At 32.8% G+C, this 12,586-nt stretch overlaps 1 protein-coding gene across 1 annotated transcript; it reads left to right on the top strand.

Annotated features, from left to right (window-relative positions):
• Positions 1–1,452: 1,452 nt before the first annotated feature.
• Positions 1,453–5,169, top strand: LOC121770561 (box C/D snoRNA protein 1-like). The gene is made up of 7 exons (XM_042167298.1): positions 1,453–1,547; positions 2,250–2,330; positions 2,436–2,671; positions 3,258–3,459; positions 3,579–3,647; positions 3,792–3,924; positions 4,471–5,169. Exons 3-7 carry the CDS (start codon positions 2,443–2,445, stop codon positions 5,077–5,079), a joined length of 1,242 nt encoding a protein of 413 aa, XP_042023232.1. The 5' UTR covers positions 1,453–1,547; positions 2,250–2,330; positions 2,436–2,442; the 3' UTR covers positions 5,080–5,169.
• Positions 5,170–12,586: the final 7,417 nt, after the last annotated feature.

Here is a 12,586-nt window from a genome sequence, read left to right as displayed (position 1 = left end):
TTGAAAGCAAAATTTTATATATATGAGTAAACGTAACTATAGTTTTGTATATAGTATAATGTATTATATATAATTTGTGAAATATTTATTTCATAAAATGTTTATCCATTATTTGTTTAAAGTTTTATTATTAAAATTAAAATTAGGTTTATAATAACATTAATGTTTTTTATTAATATAATGACATTTATTGTTATTTCTTAGAAAAAACTCCTAAAATATTTTTCACTCTCCTAATTTATAAAAAACATCTATAACGACACTCTTATTATTTTCAAAAATAATTTCACTCCCACTTCCTCTGATCATTATAAAAATAAATAAATCACGAAGTTTTCCTATTTTTGTAAAGGTTTAAGGTTTAGGACCTTAGGTGTATTACTTATAAAATTCTATCAAATGTTGGGTATATCAATATATATTAATTATAAATTGTGATTGATTCTCTTATGATTAACTATATTTTTAATTATAGACCCGTATAATAATATTGTTTCATATTTCAAATAAATATTTCGTACTTTGATATAAATAGAATGGACCGTGCATAGCATGGGTATGATATTAGTTTTGTATAAATTGAAAAGATTCTGGTTGAATTGGAAAATAAAAAAATTTGGGACAGAATGATAAAATTAGCAAAAATTGTAACCCTAAATTTAATAAATTTCTGAATTTAAATAAATGTAAAAACTTAATAAAGTAACTTTACATTCGATCCATTTACTCCGAATCCAAAATAATCTAAACGCTTTCACTACATTACCCAACCTAAAACTTCAAATTGAAAGAACAAACAAGTGATGGGGTACGTACTAAACAAGCCCAATAGCAGTGACGGCCCATCAGCCCAAAGCCCAAGGAAGAGTATCAGTTCGGCATTACCAAAGAGTTCGGCCCCAGCCTACAGCTCGGTAAAAGCCGACCAATCAAGCTCTACTCTCAGATCGGCAAAAGCTGCTCGGCAATAGTTCAGCAGTTCGGTCTCAGTATTCGACCGAACTGGGAGATAGTGGACTCATGCAGAACCTCCACGACCTCCACTACACGATCTATTTAGTGGTGTCAACTCATGCAGGATCTCATGCAGGATAGCGGACCAAACAAAGAGATAGTGGACCCATGCAGGATCTCATGACCTCCACGACATCCACTACCTAGTTAGTGGTGATGCAAGCCACGACCTAGTTAGTGGTGATGCAAGCCACGATCTTAGTTCAATGTATAAATAGAACTTAGATCAGATAGACCAAAGAAGGAGAGAGCTCTCTAGACATCAAATATCATATAGCAAGTCTGTATTTGTAAGTTGTAAACCAGATCAAGCAATACAATCTTGCCCTCCTTTCTTCCCGTGGACGTAGATTTACCACAGTAAATCGAACCACGTAATTCCTTGTGTCGTGATCTATATTTTGTTTTACCCGCATTTATTACTATCAAAAATTCGCGCCTCCATCACCCTTCCTCTCTGATATCCCGCCACCGCCGCCCCGGTCATCGCCGCCGCTACCCACCGTGATACATACCTGTAACTGCTGTTACTGGTGAGTTATGATCAGCACTTGGATGATAATTAACGTACCTTCAAAAAATTATACTGGTTTCGCATATTTCCACGGTTAACCTTCATATTCACAATCTTGGGGATTCACATTACCAAATTCAGGGTTCAAGCTGTGTTTAATTTTGAGTTTTTGGCCTAAATTTACAATCGCATCATATATCTCAGTGGATATGGAATTATTAAAATGGTAGTAATTCTCGTTATGTTTTCCGCACTTCTGATTCTATAATCATAATTAGACACATCCATCACTTAAGCTATTGACAATTCCCAAGCTCGAACTGGACTCACAATAGGTTGTCAACTTGTTCAATTGAAAAAAAATGGAGTTTTACAATTTTGTGTCGAGCCCAGTAAATTGAGCTAGGAGCTGCTCCGGTTGATTCGGTTATACTCCATGACTTCACCAATATTAATGAAATCCTACATGCTACGAGCGATGAGCTTCGCACTGGGCTTCGTTGTGTTCTATACTTTGTTTTTCTTCTTCTGAAAATTGAAACATCTGAATATAAATAAATTGTCATCTTTTACTTATTTAGTTCGCCTCTTGGTGTTAAGTGTCAATGCATACTATCTATTTTGTGCTTGTTTAGGCCCAGTCTTCTGTATTTGACATGTACTAATGTCTACGTATCTTCATATTCAATTCTGCATATAACCATATTGCTGGCTGTTGCAGATACTTATACCCAAATGAGATGGCTTTTTGAGGTTTAAAAACAATTGATTTTTTGATTCCCAAGAGGCTCTTAAAAAGAAGGTATAGTATTTAAAGATATTTCATATTCGTGTAATTTCTTGTAAGATGCGTTACATGTATATGCTTTGTTACATAAGTCTTTTATGTGATTGCCTGCGGCAGCAGATTTTTAATGGAGGAGAAACCAGAACAAGTGACATCTTCAGACAACAAACCGGATCCTAATTTATGTAATGAGTGCAACATTAATGCATCAAAGTACAAGTGTCCAGGATGCTCGCTCCGCACGTGTAGCCTCTCTTGTGTCAATTCCCACAAGCAGCGTACCGCCTGCACTGGGAAACGACCGCTTACTAATTTCGTCCCGATTTCCCAGTTCGATGATAACCAGCTTGTTTCAGGTATTCAATGATCACTTTGTGAAGTCATTGTCTTTCACAACTGTTTATGCATCAATTTATTGACCACTCTCGTGATCACTTTGGAAAATTCTCTATATAAATTTTGCAATTTTTTCATGTTTTGGGGGTAACAATTTTTCTTGCTGGAAGAACTGCTTATTGGTTGTTGCCGAAGTAGGCAATTGAATACTTAGTTTTTTGTAACAGGAAATAGCTAGCTTACTTCTGTTTATCCCTCAGTGGTGTTTCATCTTATGTATCGTAGTATAACCAACAGATTAACTGATTTGTTTGTCACTTTGTCATATCCTGTTATGTTTTTATGATGCTAAAATTATCTCTACTCTGCCTCTGAATATGTTTACCTATTATTACTGCATATTGTGGTGGCTAATCTGCTTATTTTTCTGGAGTTCTTAGCAATAACTTTAGGAGATCCCTTCTTGTTTGTTCTAGTTTTCTTGATTTGATAATCTGTAGGGTGCACGGCTTAACTAACTTGTAAGTCTGTTACTCTGAGTGGTCTTATCTTTTTTAGCAGCATTGGTAGGGGACTTTGTTTGTAATTATTTTGCCTATTTGATAGATTATAAAATGCTTGAGGATGTGAAGCGAATTGCTGATTCTGCTCAGAGGACAAGACTTGCGGTATGTGGGAGTTCTCATTTTAGGGTTCCCCACCCACTCAAACATCTTCGGGGTGCTGCTGCAAGTCGTAGGATAAAATTACTTTTTCTTTCTAGTGGAATGTCAAGGAGAGTGAAGAACAAGACTTTCTACAACCATAGGTGAATTTGCAACCTCACGAGATGAGATTATTTTCATGCTTGTTCAAGACTTCAAGTTTCTTCTTTGCATTTTGTAATTAAGAATTATGGATTACTTAATTCGTTAACGTTTGTTTCAGGAAAAAATCCATATCTTGGACTGTCGAATGGCGGTTTCATTCCACTGATGTTGTGCTACTTGATCATGGGTGAGAAGTCTGGGTGGATCATTTACAAGGAGAAGTTCATTTTTTCAACATTATTTGATTTACTCTTATATGCCCCTTCACAGTTACATGTTAATATGTTATGTTTTAAGTTGTAATCCTTACATGAATTTTGTTTGCTTTCAGAATACACGAAAATTCCACTTTCTTTTCCGTGATCGAGAACCAGTTAAAGCCTGGTCCTTGGAACCACCAGTTGAAACAATTCTGTGATGAGAGAATAGATTCTCTTAAATTTTTCATCCGCAAGTATCCAAAGGTTCTCTTACACCTTTTTCTTAGTGCTTATTCATTAGTCTACATTTGGATTGCTGACTTATGAAATATTCTAGATTTTACATGTACCTTCTGTACCACATGCTCTGACATGGCACAGAGGTTCTATAAATGCTTGAACATTAGCGGACTTAATTTTGGCTTTACATATTAAGTAAAGTTTATGGTGTAGAGATAGCTAGCCATTCTTGATTTGGTGTGATCACTGTTGAGTATGAAATTGGAAAGCAAGTGAATCAGTCCACGATCACACGTTTGTGGGCTTCCGTACATATGTTTTTAGGCTCAATCCGATTCATGTTGTTACTACGATTAGAGTTCACTGTTTTTGCCTATATATAACTGTTTTCTCATTGTAAGTCGTATCCTAAAATTATGGTGAAATCTTGGCATGACATTGCCCCAAACGTAGATACACATTGTATCGAACTGGGTAAAAAGTTTCTGTGTTTATGTATTTATGTTCGTGGTTACTTATGTGTTTATTTCCTCACACTCACTACTCTAATTTTTCTTATCTAACATGCAGGGACCAAAATCACCTTTTTGCCAACTAGACATAAACTCTCCAATCCGCGAGCAGTTAGCCAATATAGTCATTCTGGAATACCCGGTTATCCATGTCTTTCTACCCTCACACAGCTATGATTTTGATGTAATACAAGTTGCCAATCAGAGCAAAGTGGAGCCTGCTCAACGTGATTACCCAAGTCCTAAAGGCGTAACTTTTAAGGAGGAAGAAATCGAAGATGGGGGCTCTCCAGATCCACTTGTCTCGGATTTGTTGAGTCATAAGATAAAGGGAACTGAGTCTCTACCAAACCAGTTGGTTCACAGCCCACGAGCTGTCAAAGCAGTGAGTTCTGCCGATCCAGATTCTCGCCGTGATACATACACCATCACGACTGAAGATAAAAAAGGCGGCGGCCGTTCCTGCATTGAGGAGTTGGCTGAAATTCCTGATCTGGATATTGATTTTGAGTCTGGTTTTATTGATGTATACCCAAATCTTGATACTGCAGATGCTAACTCTGATGAGTTTCTTGATTTTGATCGGATACTATTATCCAAACAAATGGAAATCGAGGAAGGAGAATATTTAATGGAGGAAGAACTAGAGGAGGGAGAGATAGCATAAATACCTCAACCTTATTTTGTTGTAGCTTTGGTGCTATATAGTTTCTTTGTCCAGACCTTATTTGTTGCAGCTTTGGTGCTATATAGCTCCTTTGTCCGCTATCAGTAATTTTTAATTTCTGTTTTGGTCAATCTACAAAAAGTAGTCTTATTCCATTTTTACAACTTTGAATATCTTCGCAATTATTCCAATATATAAAAAATCTGGCCGCCTGTATATAATTGATATTGTTATGTTTCATCCAAATTCCAAACAAAGCCATTTTGTATATGTATAAATAACAAAGTTTAATTCACTAAAGGTGGCATCCCTCCGCTTCCAAATGAAATGCTATTTCACCAAAAACTTTGTGTTGGGTGATTGTGGATAGTTAATGATATTATAAGTGACATTTTTCTTAATTTTCTTACAACAAATTTTTTGGCATACTACATGGCTGAATTTATTGGTGTGATGTGTAATGTGTAAAATTAATGACATGATTAACTAAATGTATAAAACGACGTCTTTAAATAGTCCGAAGATTTTATCCACATAGTAAATCTTGTTTGCCTCATTATAATTCATATATATTATATTTCTATCAAAATGTGAGATTATGAGACAATCAAGAAAAATATTGAATTAATAATATTAGTCGATATTTTTTTAAAAATTACGGAATTGACCAAACTTGATGATTTTTCTGAAAACATTTGCCTTTATTATAATCAGTTTAACGACTGAAGATATTATATGAGACATTACTCTTGAGTCTTGATCTAAACAATGAAAGAAACATGTTGCAACACATGAGGATTGATAGTAACCTACTCATCCAGAAAACACATTTTTTTGTCATAGTAATTGCTAAAATGTTTGAAATCTTTGCGTGATCTAAATTTGTTAATAAATTCAGGAGTCTTTGATGTGATCTAGATCTTTGAATAACAAATAAATAGATAATGATTATGAATAAAGAGAAAATGCTTTTTTGTATTCATACATGAATGACAGTACTACTCCCAACATAATTTTAAGGAGTAAACTATTACGCGAAAAATGATTTGCAACCTGAACCTGAAGTGAACTAAATGAAAAGAGGGAGTTTTTAGTGCTAACTATAAAAATACTCTCTCTGAATAATTGTGTTTGCGTATTTTTTAATCTAAAAAAAATAAATATCATTATAGGTTGATAATCAAAGACATAATTACATCTGAGAGAGTAGTTTTTACTACTCATGTCCGTCCCTAAAAATATAAACTTTTTTTCTTTTCTGTTCATCCCCTAAAAATAGAAACTTTTTATTTAAGGAAATTTTGTTCTCTTTAATGAGGTGAGATCCATTTTCTACCAAACACTTTTTTTTATCTCTCTTACTTTATCAATTTTGCATTAAAAAAATTCATATTTTTAGGGGACGGAAGGGGTCGGAAGAGTAATATTTTTTTACTTTTTGCCCTTGACTTTTTTTTATTAAGGGTTAATTTGATACATTTACATTATTCTCTCCATTTCCAAGATTTGATTTTATCATTTCTCTCTTATATTTATTCAGTGTATCCATTTTTTATTTGGATTTTACAGATCAACAAAATTAGCTTAAAGTATACAAGGGTGCATGACTTGAATTTTAATAGGAATAATTACTAAGAAAAATTAGGAAATAAAAATTGCATTACTTTCATTATTCTTGAATTATGATTACTCTAAATTAGTCAAATAAATGATCCATTAAATATAGAATTTTTAAAAATCTTCAATCAGATCATTTTCCCATGATATAGTATCCTCAACAAACAATCTTTGGATTGCATTAATTGTGCATTTAAAGCCTTTATTTATGAACAAAATATCAAGAAGGATTTAGTAAGTACACGAATTGCCAATATCCGACGCCTTTTTTCGTTTATAAATAGTGGCAACGCCATTAATCTCAAGAGAAAAAATTCCCTAGTCTAGGTATACCACATGGCAATGTGATGTGGTATGCCCCACCAATATTATGTTGCCAAATGGAAATATATAGCATACATGGTCAAATGCTTATAATGGTATAATATGATGTTTTAAGGAAACTTTTACAATTCTCATATGAGTATATATAATCATATATACACACAATGTATATACGCAAGCTCCATCTTTTTTACTTTTAGTCAAGTAAATATGTTTTTGGCTATGTTTATAATTAATAGATTATTTCTTTATATATATTTTAGTCTTCTCTTCGTTATTTTATACTATTTGTTTTTTATTGTTAAGTAATTATAATAGACTACATAATTATGTCTACTAGAGTTTTATCTTCTTAATTTTATAGTAGATGTTAAACAATAATCTCATTTTAATTGTATGAAATAAGATTGTAATCCTTAATTTGAAAACCGTAATTAATAGTACAAGTAGTATTTTATTTTCTTAAATTTCATATTGAATTTTATACTAAATATTTTGTCTATTGTATAAAATCCATCATATCATCTTATATTATTAGCAATCTTAATTAATATTTTAACATAACACATTATCATATCATTATATATATATCTTAATTAATATTTTAACATACACATTATCATTATTTAAAATAATAAATCTATTGTGTGCAATGCTAACAAATTTTAAATTATGCATACATCAAATAAAAAAATCCATTAAATAAATAAATTGAATTTATGTATATATATCAATATAAAAGAAAAGCAGTAAATTGTTGGTGCGATACGATAATAATACCATTCATTTTTTTAGTATACACATTAAAAGAAAATGCATATCATTAGGGATAGTTTCCTTAATAAATGAAAGTGCATTTTTATTTCCAAATTGTTTATGCTTCTAGCTGGAAGTACATGACATGTGTATTTCCATTTGGCAACATAATATTGGTGGGGCATACCACGTCATATTGCCATGTGGTATACCTAGACTAGGGAATTTTTTCTCTAATCTCAAACACGTCCAATTATAATTATAATTATTCCAATTTCTCCTTCTGTTTTTGCTCCACAACCATAGCAGTTATTCTCAAACTCAAGCTTTTTGTTCTCTTAATCATAGGTAAATTTATTTCTTCCAGTTATTTTCAAAATTGATTTCTTATGCTAATTTTTCTCTAATTGAATTGGTTATACTCCATTCTTTAATTTTATAGTATAAGTTAGATCCTTCAACCGTCGATTTAGATGGGGTATTTCATTTTTTATATAAACGAGCACATAAAGTCCTCAGCATATGACGAGCACGAAAAAAATTAGTGAGAAAAAGTCGAAAAATTGTGATTGGGAACATAGCAATTTATGTGCTCGGTATTTTTGTAGTGTTACTTTTAATTAAACTGAACAATCTTTATTTGCAGGAAAATTATCTATTTCTTCGTGGACGGAGGGAGTATTTTTTACTGCAACAGTTCCATCCTTTTTGTCTAATGTTGACAAGGTAGATCTGATGCACAACTCGGATGCCATGATGGATGAGCTACTACAACTCAGAATCGGAAATGCTAAGAATGTGTTATTGTCAAGCAGTTCAGCAGGGGATCAGCCACAATCTTATATTATGACAAGTTCAAAACACTATTTGATAATATTACTCAGGGTTAAATGCCTATCAGATTCTGAATTAAAATGCCTATCAGATTCTGAATTATTTTCATCCATGGAGAACATTTTGTTGGAGCTGATTGGAGAGAAAATCGCTTCTCCGACGTGATATCAACGCATGATTTGACGAATTTGGTGCCTATTGTCATACACATCCACATTCAATCCAACTTTTTGTTTCTTTACTGAAAATTTGGTCTAAGATGTCAAAACTCCACTATTACTAATCGAATCAGCCTTCGAGCAATTTCAGATCTATAACTCCAAGATGACGCGGTAGCACATCTGACTTGATGCTTTACAATACGATTGTGATAACACTTATGAAGGATTTTAGGAACACATTCCTAAACACGTTTATGAATACTACATTTGATGATAGCTCCTTGAGAATAGGCTATTTTGTACACACCTGCTATGTACATGGCCACCTTTATAGAAATGTGTATTCAACATGCTCATCATTGGCCGAACACAACATGCTTAACAATAAGACGATAGCACAAGCCGTGAGTGATTGGTACTTTGACAAGAGCGAATTCGAGCATATGGACATTTGCAACGACTTGCCACAAAATTGCACTTTCATCCTTTTATGCAAAAGTGGACACACCATGAAATGCCATAAATTAATAGCCTTTGAATTCTAATTTCTACTTTCAGTTAATGAATGAAGGATCAAAGTTTTCGGTTTAAAAAAAACGACACCCCTACCAGTTGTATGAGGTTTGAGGCATCGCCACAGTGATCCCACTCCAACATTTTGGTGGAAATCTCTTTGAGGAGAAAACGGAGATGTGAGTGAGAGGTAAGGCCATGTGAAGATGATAATTTCTAGTGTATCTAGAAGACATAATATATACCCCAATATTCAAAGCAATATATTCCAAAATCATTACATTTTTGGACAAATCCTCAAATATATCTAAAAACGCCCAAAAACGTCATATGTGTCAGTAAAAACGTGAAATTCGCCCGCTGAGATATTTACTTGAAATTAGCAGGGTGTCGAAATGACTTGAAATCCACACGTTGTCATACGGGCCGAAACACCATTTAAAATTCTATGAAACAACCATTTTCAATTTTGAGCTTCGTCTATGTCTTCTCTTTAATCTTAGAGGGAACATCATTTTAGGTCCATGAACTTTGCCAAAGTATCATTTTAGGTCCGTAAACTTTGAAAATCTTATTTTAGGTCCGTGAACTTTGAGTTAGTATCATTTTAGGTCCTTTTTACTATTTCCAAGTTTTTTTGGACGAAAATACCCTCAATACCTTAAAATATATATATTTTTAATAAATTTATCATATACTCATATTTTTTTATAAATATCTTTACAATATATTTTTGTCAAATTTTCTAAATATAATTTGACCTTAAATATTATCACTTAATTTTATGACATGCAAGTAAAATTGCTTCTTCAATTTTTTATATTAATTTTTTTAAAAATTGAATAAAGAACTTTTCTTTAATAATAAAAAAATTGAATAAAGATCTTTTTATAAATATATTTACAATATATTTTTGACAAATTTTCTAAATATAATTTGACCTTCAATATTATAATTTAATTTTGTGACATGCAAGAAAAGATCTTTATTCAATTTTTTATTATTAGAGAAAAGTTATTTATTCAATTTTAAAAAAATTAATATAAAAAATTGAAGAAGCAATTTTACTTGCATGTCACAAAATTAAGTGATAATATTTAAGGTCAAATTATATTTAGAAAATTTGAAAAAAATATATTGTAAAGATATTTATAAAAAAATATGAGTATATGATAAATTTATTAAAAATATATATATTTTAAGGTATTGAGGGTATTTTCGTCCAAAAAAACTTGGAAATAGTAAAAAGGACCTAAAATGAAACTAACTCAAAGTTCACAGACCTAAAATAAGATTTTCAAAGTTCACGGACCTAAAATGATACTTTGGCAAAGTTCATGGACCTAAAATGATGTTCCCTCTTAATCTTATTACTCAATATCGTCTATATCTTCTCTTTAATCTTATTACTCAATACTATAGAACTCTGGCCTTCAAAATTTAAATAGATTGTGACTATCGATATGCCAACAAAAAAATTTATCATTTGTGAGATTTACCATCAACCTAATCTCATGAATAGTCAATTCTCTTCCATTTCACCATGATGAAACTGGTGTAGTTCATCAACAAGAAAGCGGCCCAAAACATGTCTCCAAACCTTATTTAAGCATAATTGTTTCTCTCCACAACCAAAATCCCGACAAGAGGAAAAATTTAGAAACGAAGTTATAGAAACTCCAGAAGTATCTACCAAGCCACCATTACACAGAAACAGGAAAAAAAAACGTACAGTAATTAGAGCAAAACAGGAGAAGGAAGAACGAAGGAAGACTAACAGAGTTGAATACTACACCGTCCCATAAATTTTGTCACATTTTGACCGTGTAATAGAAAATAGATTTAAAAAGTTAGTGGAATATGAGTCATATTTTGAAATACTAGTTTTATAATAAAAATGTAAGTGAGAATGAGTTAGTAGAATTAAAAAAAAGAAAAAAAAACTAAAAAAATAAAAATAGTAAAAAAGTGAAATGTGACAAATTTTGTTAGACAACCAATCTACATATTTTTAGGGGTAACACTCAGTAGATTATGAGTTTAGGTGGGGTTTATCTAAATTTGTGAGATTTTGATTATTTTACACAGACTGCGGAAAAGATAATCTTTTTTTACTCAAAGCTGAAGTATTTAACGATATCACATTATTGGCTGGTTAGGAAATCGTTGATTGACAGTTTCACCCATATTTCTTACTCTTTTTTATCAAATTCTTGGTCAGTTGGATTATGCATCTGCACCATAGGACACAAGAAATGGGAATCCACAAATGACAAAACCCATTTTATTTTTATCTAATATGGGGACTAATACGTGAAAAATCAAAATATGAAAATCAATTTTCTAATTTTCTTCTGTGTATCATTTTTACTAGTAAATTTGTATTAAAATATTTGATGGAGTACGTACTAAACAAATACTAAACAAGCCCAACAGCAGTAAAGCCCAAGAAAGAGTATCAGTTCGGCATGGCTAAAGAGTATCAGTCCGGCATGACTCAAGAGTTCAGTTCGGCACAACCACAGAGTTCGGCCCCAGCCTACAGCTCGGTAAAAGCCAACCAATCAAACTCTGCTCTCTGGTCGGCATCAAGCTCTACTCTCAGATCGGCAAAAGCTGCTCGGCAATAATTCAGCAGTCCGGTCTCAGTATTCGACCGAACTAGGAAATAGTGGACTCATGCAAGATTTCCACCTCCGCTACACCGACGATCTATTTAGTGGTGTCAAGCAGTCATTAACTCATGCAGGATAGTGGACCCATGCAAGGTCGCCACGACCTCCACGACATCCACTACCTAATAAATGCTGCATGCCACGATCTTGGTTCAATGTATAAATAGAACCTAGGTCAGATAGATAAGCTCCTTCTGTTAACTTCTTTTAAGCTCTCTAGAGAGAAAATAGCAAATAGCAAGTCTGTATTGTTAGCTGTAGAAAACAGATCAAGCAATACAACTTTGCCCTCTTTTCTTCCCGTGGACGTAGATTTACCTCAGTAAATCGAACCACGTAAATCTCTGTGTGTTGATCTTCCTTTATTTTTACGAGCATTCATCACCATCAAAAATTCGCTGATTCATCACTGGCGCCGTCTGTGGGAAACAGAGAACCAAATTTGTGATAAAGCGAATTTTTGACCCTTTTTCCACCCCAAAAAAAAAAAAAAAAAAATGCATACCAGATCACACACCACCCATAATACTATTCGTGATAACCGTGAGGAAGCTAGTCCAGCTCGCAGGTCTGAAAAACGGCCTCGGGAGACATCTACCTCCGGTTCTCACGAAGAAGGAACAAGCC

This window comes from Salvia splendens, chromosome 2 (genome assembly GCF_004379255.2).
Source record: "Salvia splendens isolate huo1 chromosome 2, SspV2, whole genome shotgun sequence".
NCBI lineage: Eukaryota > Viridiplantae > Streptophyta > Magnoliopsida > Lamiales > Lamiaceae > Salvia > Salvia splendens.
This window is presented reverse-complemented; position numbering and strand designations above follow the sequence as displayed.